Source organism: Trichosurus vulpecula, chromosome 5, assembly GCF_011100635.1.
Source record: "Trichosurus vulpecula isolate mTriVul1 chromosome 5, mTriVul1.pri, whole genome shotgun sequence".
NCBI lineage: Eukaryota > Metazoa > Chordata > Mammalia > Diprotodontia > Phalangeridae > Trichosurus > Trichosurus vulpecula.
In genome coordinates this window covers 297,814,638-297,842,300 of record NC_050577.1, presented here as the reverse complement: position 1 = coordinate 297,842,300, position 27,663 = coordinate 297,814,638, and the positions used below count along the sequence as shown (strand labels likewise).

The 27,663-nt window shown below is 49.2% G+C and overlaps 1 protein-coding gene across 2 annotated transcripts in view; it reads right to left on the bottom strand.

The window, feature by feature from the left end:
* The window catches only part of SYNGR1 (synaptogyrin 1), a 31,059-nt gene extending 12,941 nt beyond the window's left edge, over positions 1 to 18,118 (bottom strand). The window contains exon 1 of one of the 2 annotated variants that reach the window (XM_036758994.1): positions 17,748 to 18,118. In XM_036758994.1, the coding sequence (XP_036614889.1) occupies positions 17,748 to 17,846 (99 nt within the window). In that variant the 5' untranslated portion in view covers positions 17,847 to 18,118. The remainder of the gene's footprint in view (positions 1 to 17,747) is intronic. The other variant, XM_036758995.1, reaches the window with a different exon arrangement.
* Positions 18,119 to 27,663: the final 9,545 nt, after the last annotated feature.

Here is a 27,663-nt window from a genome sequence, read left to right as displayed (position 1 = left end):
TGTTTGCAGGCAGATGGGAAAGAGCCAGTAGATGGAGAGACTGAAGATTGGAGAGATCTGATCGCTGAAGAAAAGAAGGGATGGGATTGAGGTGCACAAAGAGACGTTGGTCTTGGTGAGGAGGAAGAGGAGGAGTTCTCTTCACCAAAGATTAGACTGAAGGAAGAAATGGTGGGGATGATGTCAGGGAGCTGAAATGTGGAAGAGCAGAGGAGAGATCTGTCTATGCTTTCACATTTCTCTTTATTCTCTCTGTCTCTGTCTCTCTGTCTCTAGGCTCTCTCCTCCCTCCTCTCTCTGTCTCTCTCTCCTTTCTCTCTGTCTCTAGTCTCTCTCCTCTCTCCGTCTCTGTCTTCCCCCCGCCCCCATCGGATTGCAGGGATGAGGGGCAGGCAAGGACAGACAGATCAGGACAGTTTTCCTGCAGAAAGTGGAGCTTGAGCTAAGTCTTGAAGGAACAAGAGATTCCAGGCTGTAGAAGTGAGGAGACAGAACATTCTGGGCATGGGGAAGATTGCTAAGGGAGATGGAAGGCTGTGTGTGAGGAAGATCTGGGAGGCCAGGGGAGCTGGGCCTTAGAGAGTACAGAGGGCATGAGTGTATGAAGAGACAGGGAAGGTAGGAAGGGACCAGACTGTGAAACCCTTTGAATCTGAGAGGTTAGATTTGATCCTGGAGATGACAGAGAGCTGCTGGAACTTCCTGAGAAAGAGGGTAGCATGGTCAGAGCTGTGCTCTGGGGGCTGCATGGGGGATGGAGTGGAGAGAAGAGACACTTGACTTGAGGAGATGAGCCAGGAGCCCACTAGAACAGTCCAGGTGAGAGCTGATGAGAGCCTGGTCCAAGGTGGCGGCTCTGAGTGGAGGGAAGGGGACATGTCTAAGAGATGCTCAGGAGCCAGAGAACGGCCGAGCCAGGAGGGGCCTCGCCACATGCAGCGTCAGGGCTGGGAGGGTTCGGTGATCCTCATTAGACTTCAGTCAGATTTCATGGAAGCATATTGCCTGTTTTTAAAATATTCCCATCCAGAATAACAGAAACAAAGAAAAAAAAGGCAAACATATTTTGGATATTTCAAGGGATCAACTTGTGTTATCTTGAAAGATCACTGATGTGAGGTGGGAATGGCTGGGGCTCCATGTGGCATTACTATGTGGGACTGACATGTGGAATGAGTGACCCAGATAAGCCTAGGGCAGGGGTGGGGAACCTGTGGCCTGGAGGCCCTTTGACTGAATGCAGAGTTCACAGAACAAATGTTCTGCGGCCTGGAGGCCTAAGGCTCCCACCCCTGGCCTGGGGAGATCCAGGTAGGCAAAGAAGGCTTTATGATCTGAGTCAGCAGCAGAGGCAGAGACTTTCAGGGTTTCAGTCCTGGTTTTGATGCCCTCCTAGGCATGTGAACTTGGGCAGGTCAGTTCTGTCTGAGCTGTACTTTTCTTACCTGTAAAATGGGGATAATAATCCTTGTATTACCTACCCTGACCAGGCTGTTTTAAGGAAAGCACTGTGTGAACCTTCAAAGTCCCAGAGTAGTGGGGCTTTGATTATGATGGAGCGGGTGGGGTTGACTAGAGGATGGGTGGGATTGGGGTGGGGGGGACATGTGTGAAGAGGAGGAGTCTTCAGAATAGCTCCCCTTGCACTTTCCTCACAACCACCCTATAGGATCATTGGCGCAAGTGTCATTATCCCATTTTAAAGATGAATAAACTGAGGCTGAGAAGGGCCAGGTAACTGGACCAAGTTACAGAAGAATCGAAGAATCCTCAAGTTGGAAAGGCCCTCCTAGTGTCCCTCCCTGACCTGGGTGCGCCCAGTCTTAGCTTACTGACAGTTTGCCTGCCTGCTGCACTCTAGTGATAAGGGGAGCCACTGCCTCCTGAGGTAGCCCCCCCACCACCTGGACAGCCCATATTGTTAGAGGAGTTGGCTTTATACATCTCCTCTTCTGCCACTCTGCCCCCACTGGCCAAGCAGACTAAGTCAGAGCCCCTCTACATGCCAGTCCTTTATATGCTGGAAGGCAGTGTGATCTCATCTCCCCTAAGACCTCCCCAGGTTAAATGTCCCCAGGGCCTTCCAATGATCCTTGCACGGCCTGCTCTGTTTTGGGGAACTGAAACACCACCAGGATCCCAGACCAGGCAGGCAGTGGAATCAGCATCCTCAGCCATTACAACTCTGGTTTGAACAATCCCATTCCTTGGAACCTCGCCATGGCCTGGGGAGGAAACAGTTCAGATCTAATGACCTCCATTTGACACAAGAGGAACACAATGGATTTTAAGACACCAGAGAGGTGAGGTGACTTGTGCAACAACACACAGCGAGTTAGTGCATTATAAAGATAGCTGAAGGGGTTTCTTTAAATCAGATGTAGGAGACGAAGGTCACTCATTGGGACTCTTAAGTTACTATATTGGAAAGTAGGTCAAAGGCTAGCTTTCTGATGCTCTGTTCTCAAAGACAAATAGACATGCCCCAAAGACTGTCAGATCCAGTTGGATTCCAGAACAACAGATAAAAAAGGAGCAGGGAAGTGGCCAGGGACTTGAAAGGAAACCAAACTAAGAATTAAGGTCGGGATCAGATTTTGGATTTCGCTGGTCTAGGGAACTCTCCCTACCAATGTAGGTTGGCACCTTTCCCTCAACTAATAGCCTGGGGCACTGACTTGCTCAGGAGGGCACAGACAAGATGGGAACCCAGGTCTTCTGGGCTCTGAGACCAGCTTTCTATCCAGAGCTCAAAACCGGCCGTGATAATTATTCCATGGAGGGCAAATACTCAGGTCTATGAAAGGGAATACTTTGTATCATAGAAAGAGATGATTTTGTAACTTCTGAATAGCTATCAGAGCTAAAGGATGTGTTAGAGACATGGTTAGAATCGAAGCTCCTTATGTGCTTTTCATCTCTAGTCCCTAGCACACAGTGGGCGCTTTACAAATGCTTACTGAAGTCTGACACCTACTAGCTGTGTGGCCTTAGACAAGTCACGTTCTCTGAGTCTCAGTTTCTTCATCTGTGAAATGAGGAGTGGATTAGAGAGCCTCAAAGGAGAATATTCAGAGTCAGGCAACCGGGATTCAAATGCCAATTTTGCCACCGAATGCAGAGAGACCTTGGGCAAGTCCCTTCCCTTTCCTAGGTCTCAGTTTCCTTATCTGATAGGGGTTGGACTAGGTAGCTTCTGAGGTCCCCTCCAGCTTGTGGTTTATTATCTAATGGTGCTAAATGAACCACTGTGGTACTCATTCTCCAGCTTGAGCTGGAGTCCCAGATCAGAGGCTGCTTTTTGTCCCAGGGCAATTCTTCGGAACAATCTTCACCAAGCGTCCCATCCATCCACACTCATGCCAGGAGTTAGAGGTGGGGGAAGGAGAAGGGATCCAAGCAGTCACGTGGCTGAAACCCCTGGTGCAGAGCACGGAGGGAGGTGGCCATACCCAAACCCAAGCGCATGGCAGCTGCCACTCTTGCCATCCACCAATTTGATAACTCCAGGCTTAAAATAAGCGGTGATGTCTGCCTGGCCTGAATCCTTACCCAGTTGTGCTGGGCACATGAGTGGGTCTGTGTGTAGCAAGAGGCAGTGGCAGAAGCTGGATGGAAAGAGGCCTGGGTTCTGGTTAGGCCTCTTCTACTTTGCTGGCTCAGTTACCTCTCTGAGCCTTGGCTTCCCGGTTTGTAAAATAAGAATGATTACATGCCAGGGCTGTTAGGTGAATCAACCATGGTAATTAATGTGTGCCACGGTATGTGGAAACGACAAATGCACTTGTCACTGTGGGGGCTGGCTCACCTACGTTACTGCACCTTAGGCCTTCCCAAGCCTTTAGGCTCACTTCCTCACTCGATCCTCACAACAGACCTTCAGCACTAATGTTACAGGTGTTATTACCACCACCGGAGGAGGCAGCAGAGCCGGATGAGAAGAACACTGGCCCTGAAGTCAGAAGACCTGGATTCAAATCCTACCCTCTGACGCTTATTCCAATGTGACCTTGGACAAATCTCTTTTTCCTCTCAGTTTCTTTCTCTGTAAAGTGAGAGGGTTGAACTAGATGGTCTCTGTGGCTCCTTCTAGCCCTAGATCTATGGTCCATTTCTACCATGAAAAAACTGAGGGTCAGAAAAGAGAAATGACTTATCCAAGGTCACAAACTAGTGAAGACCAGATTTTCAGCCCAGTCTCCTGATATGTCTTGTCCTCTGAGGGGACATCGCCTGATAACATTATCATTACTACTCGTAAACATTCCTCTTACTCTAGGGCATGGGTGGGCATGAATGGTCACAATCAGTGCCTACAGAATGCCCATTGAGAATTGGGCTCATGGAGGGGCTCAGAGGCTGTCCCCCTGTAGCAACAACCGCTAGCAGCATGTTCCTGTAACTTCTCCCCCTTGATCCATCTCTTCCTTGTGCTAGCCCTGCAAATACATCTTCTCTCCAGGTCACACATGCCCAGAAATTCCTACTGATCTTAATATGGCCGGTCTCTAGCCCCCTCTCACCTTGGCAGCCTACCTCGACTTTCTCCAGCCTTGACTTCTCTCCTTGGGGTCTCTATTTAAGCCCCTGGGAAGGTATTTTCATGTTCTACCCTCCCCAAGGTCATTGAGGCTCCTTTGCTTTCCTGAGAGCATCTCTGAGGCTCTGGTAGCCGTTGCCCCCCATGAGAATGGTGAAGGGTCCTCCTCAGCTGGTCCCAAGATGACCAATCAGCCTTCCATCATCCCTCCCCATCATGGTTTCCGTAACTCTTGAGCACTGGAACAACCACATTTCCCCACAAGACCAAGGCCTAGTCAGGCAGCTCTCGGCCAGTCATAGGTCATCCCAGCTGGAAGGGATCTGAGATCTCACACAGGCCTGCATTTTCCCCAAGAGGAGGCTAAGTGACCCTCCCAGGCCATAGATAGTAAGGGATATGGCTGGAATTTGAACCCAGGCCTTTGTCTCTGACCTAGTGCTCTTTCCATTACATTGCTTCTCCTAATTAGGGACGTCTCTTGGTCCCAATCAGTTCCTCTCTGCTGGAAAGCCAGTCCTCCAGGGCAGCCCCCCCCCCCCCCCCCGATGCTGACTTCCTATTCTTGCTTCACCAAGTTCCTCTCTCCCTAATTAGAAGCATCCCTCATCATGCCTCTGCGGCTGTAGTTATGATTCCGTTAACTCCCCAAGCAGCTTAGATACTCCCAAAAGTTGTGAATATGACACTTTCTTCACCAGGAATCTTTCCAGCTCCCACCCACCACCTGCAGCTACTAATTCCCATCATCCCCATCACACCCAGATGGTAACTAATCTTTTCAGAAGGCCCTGCCAGGCCCACAAGGCCTCGTCCAGAGAATTGTTGCACAAAGAGAAGGTGTTGGCAGCGTTAGAACATGCTGACCTCGGGCCTGGTCATCTTCCCCTATCTATCCAACAATGCTCCTCTACCTACTGGACACTCTAGGCCAGCCTCCTTCATCCTTAAGCTCTGGTTTAGCTAAGATTTGCAAAGCCTTTTACAGACATTGCATCACTGGAGTTCACAACCACCCTGAAAAGTAGGCGCTTCATCAGCCCCATTTCAAAGATGAGCAAAGGGAGGCCCAGTCACACAGCTAGGAAGAAGCAGAAGTTGGATTTGTACTCAGGTGTCTAGGGCTGTGCACATGCCACCCTTGAAACCTTAGAAGGCCGCTTCCCTCCGCTGCATCCTGCCCATCTCTTCAAGATTCTAGTCAAATGGTATCTCTTTTGTGAAGTCTTTCCTGACCCTGCTTCCTACTGCCTCATCTCTACCCCTCATCTCCAGCCAGACTTGATGTCACTGCCTTCTGAACTCTCCTGAGACTTTGCTTGTACATTCATTCGTTCATTCATTCACTCATTGATTCATTTATTTGTTCATTCGTTCATCCATTTGTTCATTCATTCATTCATTTGTTCATTCACTCACTCACTGAACCAACATTTACACCTACTATGTGCTGGATGTTGGGGAAGAGATAAATAAGACACAGTCCCTGCCCTCTTGGAGCTTACAATCCAGAAGGGCATGATGAAACAAACACACAGAAAAGCAGTCACAGTAATATGATAACAGTGTGAGGAAGGGGAGGAAAATGTGCTTTGAGATCAGGTGAGGGAAGCAACTGTAATGGAATGGAAAAAACACTGACTCTGGAGTCAGAGGCATTGGGTTCATGTCTAGTTCTGGGAGACTCTGAGCCAGGAGACTTTCAGCACCTCCTCCCTCCGGTAAGATGGAGATAATAGGATTTCGCTCACACCAAACATGGATTAAAGCACCAGCTGTATGCAAGGGTGTTCCTTTTAAAGAAGCTGGTTGGTAAGCCCCACATCAATCCATAAACATTTGTTAAGCATCTACTGTGTGCCAGACTCTTCGGGAGTGCTGCTTAGCTACATAAATCCCTCCAGCAAATGAACAATCATTGTTCTGGGGAAGAGGGTGTTTCAGGTGGGAGCCTCAGCGAAGGCTTCTGGGAGGAGGTGGTGTCTTATCTTTGCCCACCACACTGTAAGTTCCCCACCTTCTTTATCTCTTTATCTCTCCCAGCAAAGGGCTAAACACACAAGGAGTTAGGAGGCCTAGACCAGCTCAGTTCCAAGGGGTTCTTCCTCAATTGGTGGTCTGTCCATGGCAAGCCACGAGTGTCCACTGAAGGCTGGAGGGGTCAGGACCTACACTGAAGGCAGTGGGATCCACATCAATGACAACCTAGATATTCTGAAGCCCCAAACTATTCTCCTCTCTCCTGGGACCCATCCCCATGCTGCCTGTCTCAGTTTCGAACTGGAGAATATCAGAGCCCAAAGGGCCTTAGACATCATAGAATCCAAGCTTGCCACGCAGGCTCTTGGTGGGGGGCGGGGGGGGACCACTAACAAGACTCCCTGGGGGTCCCAGCTGCACCCAGATTTCCCTGCTCATCTGCCCACCCCCAAGCTTTGTCTGTATTATTGGTCGATCAATCAGCAAGCCTTATCTTCCCTCCCCAAGACTTCTCTTCTTCCTAATTTTCCCATGACTGTCAAGGGCATCATCAACCCCCCCCCCCCCATCACCCAGGCTCCTCACTCTCTCTCCCCACAGATCCAACTTGTAGCCAAGGCCTGTCCATTCTGTCTTTGTAACATCTCTCAAATGTGTCCCCTCCTCTCCTCTGATACTGCCACCCCCTGGTGAGGGCCCTAATCCCCTCATGCCTGGATTACTGAAATAACCAGTGGGTGGGTCTGCCTACCTCATCCACACCCCCATCAGCTGACAAAAAAAGATTTCCCATATCCACCCCACTCCACATTCAAAAAACTCCAGTGGCTTCCTATCACCTCCAGAATCAAATGGACAATGCTCCATTTGGCTTTTGAAGCCCTCCTTCACCTGGTCCCCTCCTAACTTCCCAGGCTTCTTATACCTTACTCCCCAACACAGGCTATTTGACCCAGTAACACTGGCCTCCTGGATCTTCCTTGAACAAGACCCTCCACCTCCAACCTCCAGGCATTTGCCCTGGCTGTCCCCCATGCCTAGAATTCCCTCCTTCCTCAGCTCTGCCTTCTGGCTTACTTGGCCAGAAATCATCCCCTCTACAAAAGCCTTTTCTGATCCCCTTTTCTGATCCCACAAAGTCCTTCCTCTCCTAGACAGAGGTGATTTATCCAGTCAAAATTTGTTTGACAGAGTTCTTTGCATCTTGTCTCTCCCATCAGAACGTGACCTCCTTCAAAGCAAAGCCAACTTTTGCCTTTCTGTATATCCGTAGCACTTGGCACACAGTAGGTACTTAATAAATGCTTGTCGACTGAATGTATTAAGTGCCAGACAAAAGTGGACAGGTTCCTCAAGGAACTTACATTTCTGCAGAGGAAGAGAAACGTGTATGTATAGATATATTCATTCATACAGATATGGACGAAAACATATAGAAGGATATATATGTGTGTATACACACACATACACTTCAGTAATTCATTTCTGAGCCACTAGAATCAGTGAAAGCTGGCTGGAGTCTTAGAAGTCACACATCCAATCTTCTGTCTGCACAGGTAAAGACAGTTTGTCCCAGAGGGACAATGACACATTCAGGGTCACACGGAGCATTTACGGATGAGCAGGCATTACAACCAAGGCCTCTGGGAGCCAGTAGGTCTTCTCATCATGCGAGGCTGATCTCACACTGTCGTCTAACATTTCTGCATTTATATTCTGTCTCCCCAGATGGACTATAGACCCTCTGACAGCAGGGACCGTGTCTAGATGCCTCTGTCTCCTCCCACGGCCAGGGCTGGGCGTGGGGTAGGGGCTTAGGGAACACACACTGACTCTGCTGGATCCCTTCTGGCCAGATGGGATTGGGGAGGGGGAGGGAGATGAGAGGGCAGGGTAGGGCAGGGCAGGAAATGAAAGGAACGAGCTGGATAGGAGTTGACAGGCAGAGCAGCCCATGGCTCCATGAGGAAATCAATGACATTCAAGGCTTGCATATAGAAGGTGGGGGCTGGCAGGCTGGCACATCCCCAAAGGGGCAGAGAGTGGACAGAAAGCGAGAGGAGCAGATTGGGGTGGGGAGGCCCCGCATAAGGCCCTGTGATCTCACCACCAGATCAGGGATCTCATTGCCAGGGTAGGATCGTCAGCTTCCTTCGCCTGGCCTGAAGAGCTTCCTAGAGCCCCTGAGCAGTTCTGGTGCCTGTCACAGGACCACTGCACAGACACAAGAAGCCAAGCCTCTCCTTCTCCCCTTTCACACACAACAGTTCACAGATCACTTCTTCCCTCTTCTAAGAATGAAAAACAAGCTATGTGGCATCATTTTAAAATTAACTCTGTCTGACACCTGGAGCTCAGAAAAACACAGGAAACTGAAGACTCAGAATCCAGAGCTGGGAGAGACCTCAAAGGCAGAGAGCCAGGAAGCAGAGAGGACCTGGGGTTGGGAGGCAGAATGACCTAGGGCCAATCAGGCCTCAGATGGCCTCCCCTTCCTCCTCTCCAAGGCTCCTCCCAGCTCTGACATCCCGTTCTCAGCTCCCTCCCAGCTCCGACATTCCCTGTTCTCAGCTCCCTCCCAGCTCCGACATTCCCTGTTCTAAGCTCCCTCCCAGCTCTGACATTCCCTGTTCTCAACTCCCTCCCAGCTCTGACATTCCCTGTTCTCAGCTCCCTCCCAGCTCTGACATTCCCTGTTCTCAGCTCCCTCCCAGCTCTGACATTCCTAATCTTAAATCCCATTCCCTAACCCAATCCCCCACTTAAAACAAGAATTCTCTCTATAGCTGCTCAGCCTCCATTTGAAGCTCCCTCCAAACACTCCTGCCCCCTCAGCCAACAACGTATAGAAATGCTCTTGGTCTGGCACATTTGGCCTATTTGGGCACTGGGGGTGCAATGCTGAGAGCCCAGCCCTGGATTCAAGAGGATTTGAACTCAAACAACTGAACAAGGTCCCTTTCTAGCTTTAGATCTGAGGTCACATTACCCTATAGGTCTTCCTGTTACCTCCAGGATCAAATATAAAATCCTCTTTGGTCTTCACAAATCATCATCAATCTGATGCGACACTGAATAGTACTGATGAGGGCACAGTCTCTGGGAACCCCTTGAACCCTTGAACTCTCCTTGAATCTTGCCACTTGACCTGGCCTTGGCCTGAGGCTATAACCATTAAGCCCAAATGCCTACCTTGCCCAGTCCTCTATTGTCCAGCTGTTTCCCACCCTTAATCCTGTTTCCCATCCTTAATCCTGATCAAAATATCTATACCCTAGCTCTGTTACCCTAGCCCTTTATTGTCTGTCATGTCCATCACCCCAGACCACCCCTCAATCCCTCCCACAACCTTTGTGTATATAATCTCCATCTTGCCTCCATGAGGTTGGTCAGAACCAATCTAGCTCAGATGGGTCTGGCCCTTTTTCCTTACAGGCGTCGCAAGGGGTGGGATCTCTCGGGGCAGGCTTATTTGGCTAGCTCTTAATAAACTTTATCCTTTCCCTTGGCTGAGAAAGCTTGAGTCGAATTCTTTCGGCAGGACCCGGCCTGTCGCTACTTTGGGGTGTCGAGCACCTCTCACCCCAAACCCTCATCAGTACCATAGGGAATGAAGGCTGGATTCGGAGTCAGGAGGCCCGAATTCGAATTCTGACACTGCCACTTGTTCCTTGTGTAACCTTGGATAAGTCACTCAGCTCTCTGAGCCTCAGCTTCTCCACGGGTAAAACAGGGAGGGCTGTGCGTGAGTCGATGCCCTCTAAGGTCCTTTCCAGCTCCCAATCCATACTCTGTGAACATGGTCACCAGATGCTTCCCCTGCTTGGGCCAGTTTTGTTACCAGTTAGTGGCACATGCCCAGGTCTTGGTCTTAGAAACAGGAGGTCAAGTCCCAGCTCTAATGCTGTTGATGACTGTGGGCAAGCTGCTTAACTGCTCTGTGCCTCAGTCTCCATATCTGAAAATGGGAATGGTAACATTTGCTCTGCCTACTTTATAGGATTGCGGTGAATAAAAAGGTTTGTAGAGTTTAAACTTGAGCTGATATCATTATATTGAGCTTTACTGTAAATCCCCCCCAATCGACCTAGCTCTGTGCTTTGGGGTCAAGCAGAACCGGTGTGAGGGCAGAGATGGTGGAGAGAGGCAGAGAGTGATAGAAGGAGCCCTGGCTTGGGTGTCAGAAGACCAGAGTTGGACCCCAGCCAATGCTCAGGGAGTTCACTGCTCTGGGTCTCAGTTTCCCTATTTATTAAATGGGGTGGGGGTGGGGCGCTGGTTCTTTGCCTTGTTTGTGTCCTGGACCCCTCGGGCTGGCAGTCTGGTGAACTTGATGAACCCCTTCTCAGAACCACGTTTTTTAAAATAATTGAAGGAAATGCTCAGTTTCACTAAAACAGGAGTGGACTCCCTGAAATCTATATACAGTCCCCTGAGAGCTCTGGGGACCAGCGATTACGAGGGGGGACCCCTGATTTCTAAGGTCCCCTTTCAGCTCTAAATCTGATCTGAGGTGCATTCTGGGCCTCTTCCCTTATCAGTAAAACAAGAGGGTTTCACTAGATTACTTTCCAGGGCTCCAGCAGCTCTGAAATCCCATGATCCTTCCTTGGCTGCCGGAGCTAGGTTTCCCCTCCCCCACCCCCAGCCAGGGTACTGGTCTCCTGGGGGTCATGTGAGACAAGACTTCTTCAGCCAACACTCATTGGCCCCCGGGGGCCTCTTGAGGACCACATGATGAACCCCTAGAGCTAGGCTCTTGGCAATTTCTTGCTTCCCAGGGGAGGAAAAATAGCCTTGGCAGGAAATCTGTTTCCTTAGGCCTCCTGTTTCTCTAAAGCCCCCTTCTCCTGCCTTCTAGGCCAGGCTCAGACCCATCTCCAGCCCCCAGGAGCAGAGAATGCTCTCTGCTCCCACTGACACTCGGATCTGATCTCCTGGCCCATCCAGAAGCACGTTGCACAAGACTCTCAGAGGCAAGCTCCTCCCCCTGATCAGTTAGCCCCTTGGGTAGGGTTTCTCCATCTTTGGGGGCAGCTCAGTAAGACCAACAAGGAGGAGAACCCATCCTCCCAGCATCTGAAGCTTACAAAGTGCTTTACACACATCATCTTTAACCATCACAACAATCCTAAGGGTGAGATATCACCCCCACTTTACAGACAAAAAAACCAAGACTCAGAGAGAAGGGGCGCTTTGCCCAAGGTCTCCCAAGGGGCTGAGAGAGTACCAGGAGCAAGAACCAGACCTAAGGAGGTGTACTGAATTTGGTATCAAGGACCTGGGTTCAAATCCCTTGTGCGATTTCCCTTCTCCTTCCTCAGTGCTTCTTTCTTGATAATAATAGCTGGCATTTCTGCGGCCCCCTAAGACTGCAGCAGACTTATCGATATCCTAGTCTTGGATCCTCATAACCCTAGGAGGGAGGCGCTATTATCAGAAGGAAGCTGAGGCCAAGAGGCTTTAATTGAGTTGGCCAGCTAGGAAGCAGCTGGAGTCATCTCTAAAATGAGGGTATTGAGAGAGGCTGCCAACCCAGGGTCCTCTCCAGCCCTGAGCCTGTGATCCTATAACCCCAAGGTCAATGGTCTTTGCCATATGCCACAGTACCCCAGGTAAACTTAACCATGGAAGGGGGAATGTTCCTCCTGCTTTATCTTCAAACTGGCAGCATTGGAACACTTCCTATGGCAACTTTGGGGATATCACTGCTCCTCACCAGGCCTGTTTCTTCTGTAAAATGAGGGGATTGCCTGATCTGTAAGTCCATTTCAGCTCCAATTGCTATGACGTGAACATCATGGGGGCAGTTTTTTGCCTCCTCCTGACAGGACAGGGAAGGAGAGATGTGGGTTGCCCAATGGTCACACCCCAGAGTGATTGTCAGGAGGTTTTTATTTGTCACCTAGGGAGCGAGGGGTTGCATTTGGGGCCAGGACACAGCATAGCTGAGCAGGCAGGCTGCAGAATTGGCTGGGGCTTGGGGAGGGAAGGGATCGGGATGGAGCAGGGAGAGGATGGACTGGTAGGGGAAACAGAGGCTTGAAGCCACTTGTCACAGGTCTGGTAGAGGGGATTTCTGCTCAGGCAAAGGCTAGGCTAGATGCTCAAACCACATTTACTTGGCATGTATTTTGTATATTTGGATTTTACATAAACGTGTATGAGGATATATTGTGTCCTCAGATAGAATGTAACCTCCATGAGAGCAGAAGCTAGTTTGCTTTTGATCAATAAAATGCTTGTTGGTGAATTGAGGCCCCAAGGTCCTTTCTAGCTCAGAAATTCTGTGATTTGACCATTTTGAGACCATGTAAGAGCCATATAGCCCAGATTAGAGACCAAGAAGGGAGCTCAGAGGCATCAGGCCAACCTCCTCATTTTACGGAGGAGGATGGGGGCCCAGAAAGAGGAGCAGGCATGTCCCTGATCTCACAAGGAAGAAGCAGAACAAGGTTCAAACCCAGGCCTCGATAGCCACATCTGGGGCTCCGTGCATCAAACCTCGGCCCTTCTGGGTCTGGCACGGTCAGGACCATGTGAGGAGAGTAGAAGCCCTTTTCTACAAGGGATAGGTTTAGATAGCAGCCAGATGAGGACCCCCAGCAGCTGAAGCTGGCTCCAGATACTTGGGACATTTCCCCAAAGGTTCCACCTTCCACCAAGGCCAGGAACGTTGGTGGCCAACAGAAAACCAGCGGGCATCCCTGAGCCTCAGAGCTAGTAGGCTCTTCAGGTCAGCCACCTCCTGACAAACCGTCCTGCTTCTCCTGAAAGCCTGGGGCCAAGAGAAGTCCCCATTGTGAGACACCTCACTTTCACTTTGCAGGGGAAGAAGGTTGGGAGGTTTTTCTTGACATCAGGCTGAAATCTGCCACTCTTCAACCCCACCCTTCCCCCACTGCTCCTACCCACTTCTGCCCAATGGGGGTCAAACAGAATGAGACTAATCCCTCTTCCACTTGACAGCCCTTCAGAGATTTAGGAACCTTGGAAAGTGGCTCCTCCAAGCCTCTCGTTTTGCAAAGGAGGAAACACCTCTCTCTCTCTCTCCCGCTCTCTGTCTCTCTCTTCTCTTTCTCTGTCTCTCTGTATGTTTCTCTCTCTCTTCTGTCTCTCTGTCTCCCTCTTCTCTTCCCTTCTCTCCCTCTCCTTCCATCTCTTCCTCTGTCTCTGTCTGTCTGTCTCTCTCTCTGTGTCTCTCTTCTCTTCCCTTTCCTTCCTCTGTCTCTCTGTATGTTTGTCTGCATCACTACTCTCTCACTCCTCTCTGTCTGTCTATTCTCTTCCTTTCTCTTCCCACTCTCCCCCCTGCCCCCCACCCCCACCAGCACCTAGCACACTGCCTGGCACATAACAAGCTTTAATAAATGCTTGTTGATTAATTGCTTAAATTACACAGTAACTCCAGGCCCGCCGAGCACTAAGTTGGGGGGAAGTTCCTGTAGCAGGTAGCACTTGAGCGAATATGCCAGTGAGGAGGGAGGGCATTCCAGGCATGGAGACTGGCATTGCAAAAACACCAGGAGGGAGAGAAAGCAGTGGCCAGTTTGGCAGGAATTTAGAGCAAACGAGGGGGAGTTATGTGAAACCAATCTGGAAAGAGAGTCATAGCCAGACACTGTGAAGGGCGGCAAAAAACAAAGAGGAATTTGGGTTTTATCCTGGAGGCAATAGTGAGCCACTCAGATTTCTTGAGCAGGGTCAGGCCTCCATTTCAGGCCCTCTGCAAATGTTTGTTTAATGTATTGAATGAATGACTAGGAATACCACTTTTTCTATGAACCATCTGAGGCCCAGGAAGGAGGTTGAGGAATTCCTGCTGGAGAAAGTTGACTCTGGCTGTGATGGCTGGGGGCTTGTGGTTCTGAATGATCTGGCTCTACCTCCCTGGGGTGTGCAGCCAAATGGCCGTGATGTCTCCCTAGAATGAAAGGAAATCCCAGATCTCCTGGGTCCTTGCCTGTTCTCCCAACCTGAAGATGCCACCATCCCTGGAAGGAGCATCTGACGGCCAAAATGGAAAACACTGAACCAGGAGCAGCATTGTCTGACTGACGCTTTTATTATTTATAGAGTCGATGCCGCATTAGAAGTTGGCAGCTTTGAGATAAACCTGGCTAGTCACGGACTGAACTAAGGCTCACATAGAAAAAGCCATAGGAATGGGAGCTAGCATTATTATCACCTCTGATCCTAGACTGTAAGGGCTTTGAGGACTAGTTCCAACTGATGCTCTCCTTTGGATCTCCCACAGTGCCTAGGATTAGGGCCTGCAGAGTAGGTGCTCAATAAGTGAATAGATCTTCATTATTGTCCTGGTGCTTAATAAATTCTTGGGGACTGTTGATGGATGGATTCGATGCCAGCCTCCAGGGGCAACAAGCTTGCTTCAGGGACTCGGTCAGGGCTTGGTCCCCTTTCTGCTGGGGGTCCTGATGTCCTAGAAGGGATGCTGACCACCAATTCCAATGCTTTTATGAAGCCCCGGATGCAAGAGTTGACTTGTCCCAGGTCACTCAGGGAATATTAGAGGTGGAATTCAAAGCCTGGGCCCCTGTCTCCAAAGCCAGTATTTCACTCCCTTCTGCCACAGCCAGAACATATCCACAACTTTCATTTGTATTTTTTTTTCTTTTTAAGTTGATGCCTTTTCTTTTACCATGACATTCACTTCAGCCCCATCCTTAGATCAAACCCGGCTTGCCACACTCTGCTTTCTATATTGGTTCTTTATGGCCATGATTAATATCTTCTTCTAGATTTTAATTAGGGTAGAGACTGTCTCCTTTTTATCACTCTCAGGCATCTCGCATAGGACTTCTAACATAGTAGATGCTTAATACTTGTTCCATGAATTGTGCTGAATTGGGGCAGCTAGGTGGCACAGTGGATAGACTGCAGGACTGAAGTTAGAAGGACCAGAGTTCATATCCCATTTCAGACACTTACTAAGCTGTGTGACCCTGGGCAAGTCACTTAACACCCTATTTGCCTCAGTTTTCCCATCTGTAAAATGACCTGGAAGAAGAAATGGCAAACCACTCCAGTATCTCTGCCAGAGAAAACCTCAAATGGGAGCATGGAGAGTTGCACACAACTGAACAAAGTTAGAGTGGCTGGAAACAAGAATGTGTTCCTAATGGAACAGAGATTGCACAGATCACTTACATTCACAGAAGATCCCCAAATCTCATCAAAGCAAAAGTTTCAATCTCCTCTCTCCAGTAAACCCTTTAAGGGAGCCTTTGGGCCCTATCAAGATTGTATTTCCTCATCTTTAAAATGGGGGAAGGGGGTGGAGTAGCTGCCCTTTGCTGACTCACCTGGCTCTGACATTCTATGTTGCTAAGAGTCTCGTGGAGGTAGCTCACCATGCCTCCTTCTGGGCTCTAGATTTAGGCTCCCCCTTCTTTCCCTCCAGGGGCTTCAGCATGGAGCTTTGCTAAGAGAAGGGGCCAGAAAGCCTCCTTCATCTCTGCTCTCCACTCCCTCACCTTCTACCCAGCAGGTCAACTTGCAGGGAGGCTTCCCAGGGTTAGAATGACCCGATGCGCCAGGACCACAGTGCTTCATCAGACTTAGAAAAGAGTCACTTTATTGCCACAAAGACAGGCTTTTAATGCCCCCAAGAGGAACAGGGAAGGGGGAAGCTGCTGCCTGTTCAGCAGCCAGAGCCAAATGTGAGCATCCTTTTAGCCTGTTCACAACGGCCCAGTGATTGGCAAAACAGTAAACTCCAAACCGGGCAAAATGCAACAGAAAGGAGAGTGGGGACCTGTCTTTTCCTCCTCTTCTTGCCCCCCCCCCCCCCTTCCAGGGCCTGAGTGAGTGAGGCATAATAAAGGTCTGCTGAGTGTAAATGCCAATCCTGTCCACTGAAACCCTGCTTGGTCAGTGAGGCATGATGGCTCCCGCACAAACCTCAGGCCCAGCCACTGGTAGGGGTCTTAAGAGTGGGAAGGAAGGGCAGGGGAGGGGGGTCAGAACCTCCTTCACTTCCCAGCCAACCACGGAGCCTGCTCGCTATCCGAGCCCGGCAGCTCCCCAGCAGGTACGGCAGCGCAGTACAGCTCAGTTCAGTTCAGCATTGCGGCCAAGCCTGCCTCGGCTTAACCCAACCTAGCCCTAGCCCCACACCCCAGCTCCCCACCCAGGCCCGCAGGCGGGCTCAAAGGTTTCTGCTTACGTCTGCCTAGAGCCCTGGGTTCTCTCCTCCCTCCCTTACCAGGAATGAGGCCCATTTAGGTCCAAGAAGCCCTTTGGGCTTCTCAGCTGTCCAAGCAACAGGCTGACCAATCCAGTTGGATCCATCCACTCTTCATTCCCTCTGATTTTTGCCCAGAAGACCCTGCTGGGAGGCCAGGGGAGGAGGGGTGCCTCGGTAAGGGCTTCTGGTACACCTCCTCCCGAGCTGGGCTCTCCCTTCCGCCAAGCTGGTCCTCTCTTGGTCCCGCTCCGGGCTGCAACCTCAATCTCTCCGTGCACCTGCAGGGCGCTCACGTTCCCTTAATGCCGGTGACCTTCTGGTACAAACACAACCTCACACAGCTCAGCCTATGGCTGGTGCGGTCTTGCCCTCCACCAGCCTCTGTGCCACTCTGTCTTTAGCACTGGGAGGAGGGAGGTCCCCCCTCCCCAATCGCTCCAGCTACAGAGGGCCCTCGTCTTCTTCCAAATCTCCCCACTTTGGTTTCTCCTCAATTAACCATTTCCCCCTCACACTTCGTTCTCCTCCACTCTCCCTACAGGAACCAGACCCTTCCCAGTGCCAGCCCGAAGTTGTTTACTCCCAGCTACCATCATCGCCACCACTGGGGAAAGCGAAGGCGCCACCCGAGCGCCAGGCTCCGGGGCACTCTGTTTTGAGTGCCTGATACTTGAGGTCAAGGTGGGGAGACCGCCTCTGGCCTGCCTCCTCCTCGGCCGCTGTCCAGCCTTGGTTGCACTCTCAAGACCTCAGATCCTCAGGCCCGGGAAATGGAGAAGGGGTCCACTAAGGGGCGCGCTGAGCACAGAGGAAGCGAAGCCCACCCCACTCCTTGCTCCCCGGGGCTTTGGACCACGCTCCTGGCACCCCGGGAGTTCCCTCCCCCACTTCGGCCCCTGCGCACCCACCCTTCGAGCCTGGGGGGCGTGCTGGCGCATCTCAAGCCCCCTGTAGCACCTACCACCGCTGCCACTTCCCAGCCCCGCCCAGCCCTGGCCCCGTGCTCCCAGGCCTTACCCAGGACACCAGGCGCAGCACCGTGTGGGGCTGCCGGATGAAGGTCTGGAGGTCGAAGGCGCCTCCAGCCTTGCCAGCTCCGTACGCACCTCCTTCCATCCTCGCTGTCCCCGGCCCGGCCGGCCCAGTCCGGCCCCGAGCGCTGCGCCGAGGTGCGCAGCGCGCGGGCACACTCACACACACTCTCTCTCTCTTTCTCACACACACACACTCCTCACACACACTCACACTCACACTCACACACCCGCCCGCGTGCGAGCCGGGGAAGGGGCGCGCGCCGCGCGCGTTCGTGTAGGTGCCGGGGTCAATGTGCCCGCGCGTGCGTGCCTGCGCCTATGCCTCTGGGGCTCCGCCGGCCGGGATGGGAGGAAGGAAGAAGAGGAGGAGGAGGAGAAGGGGAGGAGGAGTAGGAGAAGTCGAAGGGGGAGGAGGAAGGATATCCGACCCGGACGTGGAGGCCCCCAGGTCTGGTCACCTCTGTGCCACGCTGCGGCCGAGGGTAGGGGGGGGGAGCTGGGGACAGCAGGGGGCTCTCGCTGCTGCCCCCGCCCCAGGCTCGGTCCAAGCGCCCAAAGGAGGGCGCGTGCCCGCAGTGGGCAGGAGGCTGGGCAGCAGGTGACGTCAGCTCCTCGCTTCATCGCCCCCCCCCCCCCCCGGCTGCCCCAAACCCCGGGGTTTAATCTACTTGTGGGGGGGGGGGGGGTGGGGGAAGGAGGAACACCATCCTTTGGGGGAATGGAGGTTCGGTTTGATCATATACTAGGGCTGGGCCCTATCCTGAAACTGTAGCCCATTCAACAAACACGCAGCACCTAAGCAAAAACACAGCTGAACAGGGAGTCTCCTGAATCTTCGCTCTGCCATCTAGTACCCATGCGACCTTGAACAAGATACTTCCGGGCCTCAGTTTCCTCCTCTGTAAAATGAGGGGATGCTAATCTAGGTGATCTAGGCCCCTTCCAGTTCCTAAACCTGAAAGTGTGGAACACGCTGGACCAGGGGGTAGAGGCGTGAGGTGCCCAAAGGTGACTGAGTTGATCTTTGCCCTCAAGTTCCCAGATGCTTGGAAGCCTCTGTGATCTCACCCCTGTGCAGTAGGCTCCCCAAGAGGCAGAATCCAAGCCTGTGTTATGCCCTGTCATCCTGTAGAACTGAACCAATTGTCTGAATTCCTCCAGAGAGGATCCAGCCAATGCTGGGACCTCTGGCACTTCTCAAAGTTATTAGTCTCAGGGCTCCTTTAAACTCTGAAAAAGTTGGAAGACTCCAAAGAGCTTTTTAAAAAATGGATATTTATCAATTGATATTTACTGTTTAGAAATGGAAACCTTAATATTATGATGACAATAGTTCTGACCTTGAGGACCTAAGGGTCCTCTGGACCACATTTTGAGAGCAGCTGCTCCTGACATTTTGGTTATCCTTGTGGCACACACTCGCCGTCCATTGGTTATCACTCTCTCTGAGAGTCATGGGTCCATCTTCTTTTTTAGTTCCACATTTCCCTGCCTACATTCTTTAATGCAGATTCTCTTGCCCGTCTTCATTGGTGAAGTATTGCGGCCTCCTCATACACACCTCAGAATGGAAAGAGCACTGGAGACCTAGATTATATGCCAGCAGTGTGACCTTGGGCAAGTCACTTACCTGCCTGGGCCTCGAGTTCTTCCTCTGTAAAATGAGCAGCCAGACTGGATGGCCCCTTGAAGTCCTTCTAGCTCTAGACCTATGATTCTAAATCATTCAGCTATTTCTGCCTTGTTTTCTGTATCTCTAAAATGGGAGGGTTTGGACTAGATGGACCCCCAAGGTTTCTTGATTCTGACATTCAGTGATTCCTCTTTCCTATCCGGAGTCCAATCATAATACTGCCAGTACTCTCACCTCATAATACTGCGAATATCCTCACCTCAGTTCAATCCAGCAAGCATTTATTAAGTGTCTACTGTGTGCCAGGTACTCGGTGCTAGGGATGCAAAGGCAGAACTAAAAAGTCTGTGCCCTCAAAGAGCTTACGTTCTATTTGGCCGGTAGTCCAACCAGTAGACTTGGTGGGGTGGGGGTGGGGGGGCGGAGATAAACGTTTCTAAGCACTTTACAAATATTATCTCATTTAAGCCTCGAAGCAATCCTGATTGTTGTAATTTTACACATGGAGAAATTGAGTCAGAGGGAGGTTGTGACTTGCCCAGGGTCCATTTGAAGTTAGATTTTTCTAACTCCAGTAACTCAGCCACTGAGTTACCACTGAGCCACCAACTGCCTCTGCAATATACATAATAGTCTAATCTTAAGCAAGAGAAATCTCATCTTCCTGAGTTCAAATCCATGCTCAGACACTTACTAGTAATGTGACCCTGAGCAAATGACTTCACCCTGTTTGCCTCAGTTTCCTCGTCTGGATAATGAGCTGGAGAAGGAAATGGGCAAACCATTCCAGTATCTCTGCCAAGAAAATCCCAAATGGGGTCAGGGAGAGTCAGACAGGACTGAAATGATTGAATAACGACTACACCATTTAACAGTTCTAGATGGGGAATTTCCCCTCTGCAAGACAGGTCAGCACCTGCTCTTCGATTTACAGTCAGAGAGGTGCCCAAGGCACCAAGGGGTGAAGAGACTTGCCCGGCGTCTGGAAGCCAAGATGAGTCAGAAGCATGACTTGAATCCAGTTCTTTGTCACATCAGCATCAGCCCCCTTTGCACTGACTAAGGCCTTTGGTTGGCACCTAGTGGCTCATTAGAAATGCTGCTTGAATGGCCTGGAAGCAGGAGAAGGTTCTTTAGCCAGAAAATAGACTGGGTGGCAAGAGGTAGCAGAGCTGTGCTTTGGAGAGAGCCAGAGATTCCACTGCAGCCTAGGAAGGAACCGCTCCCACTTCCCATTTCTCTTCCCTAGAAACTTAGAGGAAATGTTGACTGAGGGAAAAGCAAACTGAAAGAAGCCAAAAGATCAACTTCCTCAGCTAGGCTTAGCCTTTAATAACCACAAAAAGAGGGGCCATACTAAGTCCTTGCCCTGAATAGAGTGGCCATTCCCCATAATGCTCCTTCCAGACAATCATCAGAGCAGATTTGAAGAGCTTCTCAGAGCTAACCTGGGCAGCAGCCCAGGACTCTTCCCTCCAGGTGTGGAGGGAGCACTTGTAAGATTAGCTCTTCTCCCGAAGTGCTTTCTTTGTCTCCAACTCTGAGGAATTTTTCTGTGAAAATCCCTTTCCTGAGATTTCCAAGTACTTCATATGCGTTTTACAGCTCTGTGTTTATAGCCACGCAGGCACCTTATTCAGTGCCACCCCAATGATGGGATTTAGATTGTGGGAGCCCACTTGAACTCCCCTTGAATCGTCCCACTAGATGAGGCATTTGCCTGAGGCCATAAGCCTTTCGTTATTGCTAGGCCCAAATCTCTAGGCTAGGTTACTCTTAGCCTAGCCTAGCCCTCCATTGTCAGGCTAGCTTCCACCCTTGATCCTATCAAAGTGTCTATGCCCAAATCTGTTACCCTTAAACTAGCCTGTTATCTCCAGGTAGCCTTCAGCTACTTCCCACCGTTGATTCCATTCCTGAAGTCTGACTTCTAGTTACCACAGTCCCATCAAGCTCCTCCTTAGACTCCTCCTCAAGACCCTCCCTAACCCCTCCTCCCATCACCCTAGGACCACCCTAGATCCCTCCCACAGTCTTTGTGTATCTAAGTTTCATCTTGCCTCCATGAAGGTGCTGGGATTCCATGGTCCTCAGCTTATGAAAAAAAGGAGCCTCACGAAGGGTGAGATTTCTTAACACAACCCATCATGGTGAATCTGTAATAAACTTTGTTTTTCTCTCTGGCTGTGAGAAGGCTTGAGTCAAATTCATTTGAGTAGGACCCAGTGTGTTGGTATTTTGGGGTCCAGCGCAACCCTAAAAACATAGTTCCCTAAGCTCAACACCTTCCGGGAGTGGAAAAAAATGGTAGGGGGCATATCGACGTCTGCCATATACCAGTTTCTTAATTAATGCTTGTTGATTGGGATTTTAGAGACCTGAGAGGGCATTTTGTCCAATCTTCTCATTTTACAGATAAGGAAACTGAGGCCCCAAGAGGTTACATGACCCGCCTAAGAACACGCAGCCAGTCAATATTGACACCGAGTCAGTTCTAGCCCTCCTTCTGCAGGATCATTCAGAAAACTAAGGCTGGAGTCTCGATTCTACTCTATTGAATTTAAATGAACTAGAACTTAACAGTGATGGGAAAAAAACTTTGGAAAAAAAAAAACTTGGCTTTGGGAGTTGACCTGGGTTCTAGTGCTGACCTGCCACTAACACAGAGTATGACCCTGGACAAGTCACTTGACTGAACTTAGTTTTAAAGTCTTTCCTCTGCTGATTATCTCCAGTTTATTGTCTATAGATTGTTTGTGCGGAGTTGTTTGCATGTTGTCTCTCATTAGATTGTGAACTCCTTGCTAGCAGGGACTATCTTTGTGTTTCCTTTATTTACCCAGTACTTAGCACAGTGTCTGGCAAATAGTAGGTACTTAATAGATGTTTATTGATCGACTGGCTAATTGACTGAACTTGGTGAAAGCATATGCTTTATATCACCACTTTGTTTGAATCCACTCTCCCAAGGGACTGAGGTGGTTTGGGGAAAGGGTGCCCTCCAGGCTTGAGGGAAGGGAAATACCTGTGCCATTCTTATTCTCTCTTCTCAGTTAATATCCCTTTTAAAAAGATAAGTCACTTAATCTCCCTTTCCTCAGTTTCCTCATATGTAAAATGAGGGAATTGAATTTTGATGTCCTCAGGGTTTTCTTCTACCTCTAAATCTCTGAACCCGTGTTTCTAGATCCTGGAGGATTTAAGCTAAAAGTTTGACTTGTGTGTTGGTCACCTTCTCAACTAAATAGAAGGAAGGCCCCTTCTTCTGTCTGGCCCAAACAGCCCAGCACAGCCTTGTGTCAAACATACACTTAACTGTAAATAGCTGACGATTAGAAATAATTGGGTGGAGCAGCTATAGGAAGTTAGCGGCATGCATAATCTCAGATCTTGGCAGAGTTTTCTTTAAACACTCTTCCCCTGGGCAGAGGTGCTAATGAACTGTGAAATGGCCTGGACGTGAAGAAAGAAGCTAACTCTACCAACTGACCTGAGTTCAAATTCACACTTACTAGCTGTGTGACCCTGGGCAAGTCACTTAGCCCCAGTTGCCTCCAAAAAGAGAGAGGATCAAGACCTTCTTACTAAAATGTAGTAGAAGGCCAGGTTTGTTTGTTTAGCAGGACTTATGAGGATACTCATTTCTTCTCTTCATTTTCCTCTGCCTCCTTAGATGCAGCTTGGGAGAAAACAGCAAAGAAGCAACCCTGAATTCTAGTCCTGACTTGACTGAGGAGCTCCCTCTCTCTCTTGGGCTCAGTTTTTCAATCTGTAAAATGGACTAGATTAAATTCACCTACTTCAGAAGTGTGGATTCTAAAGTTTTCTACATACAAAGGCACTAGGAATACAAACAGGAAAAATGACATTCCCTGCTCTGCAGGAAGAACTGAGATACACCCGAATAAGTGTGATGTGATGTGAGAGATCCAGGAATAACCCTGTAAGTTAGGATAAGAATTTGGGTCCAATAATGGACCCTGGAGCACAGGAAGAGGAGCCATGTCTAAGAGGTAGATTTTGGCCAGGTGGAAAGCCTTTGAAGAGAAGGATTTGATAAGCAGAGATGAGGAAGGTATGCCTGAAGGAGCAATAATACCCCTTATAGTTCTGACCTTGTGAGCTGTATTAGTCACCCATTTCTTTGGATTTCTCCAACTGTGGCATTCTAGATTCTAACATTTCCAGTTCTCAGGTGCCTCCCAGCTCTGCCATTCCTTGTTCCAAGCCCCTCCCAGCTCTAATATCTGCTTGTTCTCAGGCCCCTCCCAGCTCCCACCTTCCCTGTTCTGAGGCCCTCCTAGGACTGATATTCCTCGTTCTTAGGTCCCTCCCAGCTCCAACACTGTGTATCTAAGATCCCTAACACTTTGTGTTGAAGGCTCTTTAACAGCTGTGAACTTTTATGATTTTTACCCATCAGGACCCAGTGTTTTGGTTTTTTTTATGCAGATTCTTTAGATTGACTAATTGGGTAAAAAGTTGATAAATATGACCATCAGCCACCCATACATGGAAGGCACCGTTTCTTCTGGTATTTTCAAAAATCCTATGCTCTAGTCAGCCTGGGGTGACACTGCCATAAATACTCTCTTCGATTTGGGGCAGGACAGGAGGGTAGCTTCTCAGGATGAGAATGAGTCAGTCTCCTCCGCAGACCAACCAGACTTTCAACTGCAGTGGAAATACAGCTGTGCAACAAGACCCGTCATTAATAATTGGTTTGGAGCAGTTCCTGATAAGGAATACAGGATTCTTTGTTGTTGAAGAAAAGGAACAGTTGCCTTTCAAAACCTTATCTAATTTCTCAACCAAGAACAGTCCAAGCAGGAAACCTTTGGAGTATTGTACACATATAGTACTCAAATAAAAACCATATATTGACTTAGAAAACAATAAATCCACATTATCTATGTTGCATTGTGTTTTTATTTATTTTGTTTAACATTTCCCAATTCATTTTAATGTGGTTCTGGTTGTACTTGGAAGGCTTGAAACACAAGTGGAGAAACTGTGAAGAAGTAGGGAGACCTCTGATGTAAGAGATTATTCATGTTACTGCTAAGCAAATTATCTTTCTGTTTGGGAAAAGTGTTAAATCATATAATATAGAACCTGAAGGGACCTGGGAGAGCGTCTCGCCCACCTTTCTCATTTTATAGATAGTCAGTCAATCAGTCAATAAACATTTATTAATGTGTCAAATTCTGTGCCAATGCAAAGATAAAAGATAGGTAAGGGTTACTGAGTAATGGGGGAACACCATGCAAACAATTATGTACAAACAAACTACAGGATAAATTGGGATAATCAATAAAGGGGAGATGCTAAAATTAAAGGGGATTGGGAATGGCTGCCTGCAGAAGGTGGGGCTAGGTGGGATTTGAAGGAAGCCAGGAGAGCCTAGAGGCAAAATAGGAAGGGAGACCATTCCAGGCATGGGGGACAGCCAGTGAAAAGGCTTAGTCAGGACCTGCAGTGCCTCACTGGAGCAAGGAGGCCAGTGACGTGCCTGATTCACACAAAGAGAAGAACGGAAATTGGAATCCAGGTTTTCCGATTTCAGACCTAATGCTCTTCTTGTTACATTCTGTTGACTGACTTAATGGATGGAGGAATGGATACATTAGATTCAATGACTATTCCTGAGGCACTTGAGTTAAAAAAAGGTATTTGTGTTTAAAAACAAAATAAAAAACAAAACCCCAGCCATGTAAGTACAGGATGCAGAAGATGAAAAGGATATGTAACTCAAGCCTGAAAGGACCCAAGGGGTCACTGAGTTCCTTTTACAGATAAAAAAAACTAAGACCAGTGAGCTCAAGTGATTTGTTCAAGGTCATGAAGGCAGTAAGTGGGAGACCTAGGATTCGAACTCAGCTCCTTTCTACTCCAAAGCCTCTTTACTACACTCTAAGGATTTTCCTGGATTGTAAACTTATTATGATTCGGTATGAAAAGCCACTTTGACTTTTCATCATCTTAATGGAAGCCTAGTGCCCCAAGCAAAAGAGGCCATCATCTTGCCGTCCTCTGTCCTCATAAGACCAACTGGAGTCACCGACAAACCGAAGTGGGTCCTCAGGAGGACAACCAGGGTGATGAGAGGACTGAAAACCATTCCATAGAAGGAATTGGGAATATTTGTCCTGAAAAAACTGTCTCTGTACACAAGGTTCCCAGATTGATCTGTCTAATCTTAGACTCCTCTGAGGTCCAACTTTCTCTTGGACATTTCAGACTGGCTGGACTGGAAAGACTTCTCCAACTCAGGAGGTTTCCAACAGAACTCATTACCATACCACCTTCCTCCAGCCTAGCTCTTTCCTGTGCTTTTCTATTTCCGTCAAGGGGACCTTCCAGTCACCTATATTCATAACCTTGGTGTTATTTTGGACTCCTCACTCTCCTTAACCCCATATGTCCATTCAATTTTTTTTGAGGCATTTGGGGTGAAGTGACTTGCTCAGGGTCACACAGCTAGCAAGTGTCTGAGGCCAGATTTGAACTCAGCTCTTCCTCACTCTAAGAGCCAGTGCTCTATCTACTGTGCCACCTAGATGCCCCTTATCCATCCAATTTTTGTATTTATTTCTACTCACATGCAACCCCTTCTCTGTACTCACAAAGCCACCACCCCAGTTTGGACACTCATCACCTCTCTCCTGGAGTAGTGCAATGGCTGCTTCAATTTTCTCCCCTCTCTAATAATAGCAATAAGAATGGCTAACATTTATGCAGTGCCTACTGTATGCCAGGCACTGTGCTAAGTCCTTTACAAATATTATTTCAATTGATCCTCACAACAACACTGAGAGGTAGATGCTATCATTATCCCCATTTTACAGAGAAAGAAACTGAGGCAAATGGAGATTAAATGATTGAACAGGATTGAACAGCTGGTAAGCATCAGAAGTCAGATCTGAACTCAGGTCTTCCTGATTCCAGGTCCAGTGCCCCATCCACTTCACTACCTAGCTAATTTTCTAGTCCATCCACACTGGCTTTCCTAAAGCACAGATCAGTCCTCTACTCACTACATTCCAGTGGTCATCTCTGGGATGGAATATAAAACTCCTCTGTTTGGCATTTAAAGCCCATCACAACTTGGCAGAAACCTTCCCTTCCCCCTAATATATTTGTCTTCTGCTATGCCAGCTGAACAGCTAAACAACTCTCCTGTTTGTGACATGCGATACTCTATCTCCCATCTCCGGGCTTTTGCCTGGCTGTGCCTCATGCCTAGAATGCCCTTCTTCTTCACTCCTGCTGGTGAGATTTGATTTTTCCTCTTAAAGATTCATCTTTAAGTGCCACTTTTGACACGAAGCACCTCCTAGTGCTACTAGCTAGTGCCAGCTAGTAACTCCCAGCTGCTCCCAAAATTACCCTGTGTCTATTTTGTATGTAAATATCTGTGTGCCCAGAATCTTGGCTCTAAAGCTAGAAATCATTGAGTCCAACCCCCTCATTTAGCTGTAGAGGCCCAGAGAGGGCAAGTGATTTGCCCAGGGTCACACAGTTTAAGCCTCTGAGACAAGGGTTTGAACTCAGATCTTCCTGACTCCATTTCCCAAGTTCTATCCACTGCACCTATCTTCTCTCCCCCAATAGTAGGCTATTGATCAATTCACCAATTGATTGGGGGCCATTTTCACATATTGGAAGGCCCACGCATGGGATTAGATTTGTTCTGCTTGGCCCAGAATGCAGATCTAATGACTAGAAGTTACAAAAAATAGATTTTAGCTCAGACCCATCAATCTGAGCTATCCCAAAGTGGAATCAGTATACCTGTGGAGATAAGGAACTCATTTCCAGGGACAGAGGCCTTCTAGTGAGGGCAGGAGGATTGAGGATTCCTTACATGACCTCTGAGATCTCTGACTCTGAGATATTGGGATAAAGAGGTTCTTAGCAATTCTTAGTAACAGCATCCTCCATGCCTGGGCCTCCCCCAGGCTGCCCTCGGCCCTGACTCATACCCCTTCCCTTGGGGTACTCTATGTTCCAGTCAGATTACAGGTCAACCTTGTGTCTCCCACCTCATTCTGTGCCCCCTACTCAACTTCTGGGGAAAAACCCCAAACTGCTTGCCCCATCTTCCTCCCCTTAAGTGTCTCCCTTCCCTCAAGCTGCCTCTTCCAAGAAATTTTCCCTAATGACAATGCCCCGCCCCCACCTTTTTCCCCAGAGGATCTTCAAAGCACATCATTTGGATGGCTCGATGATGCTGCCTCAGTCTCCCTTTCATCCCTTACTTGTA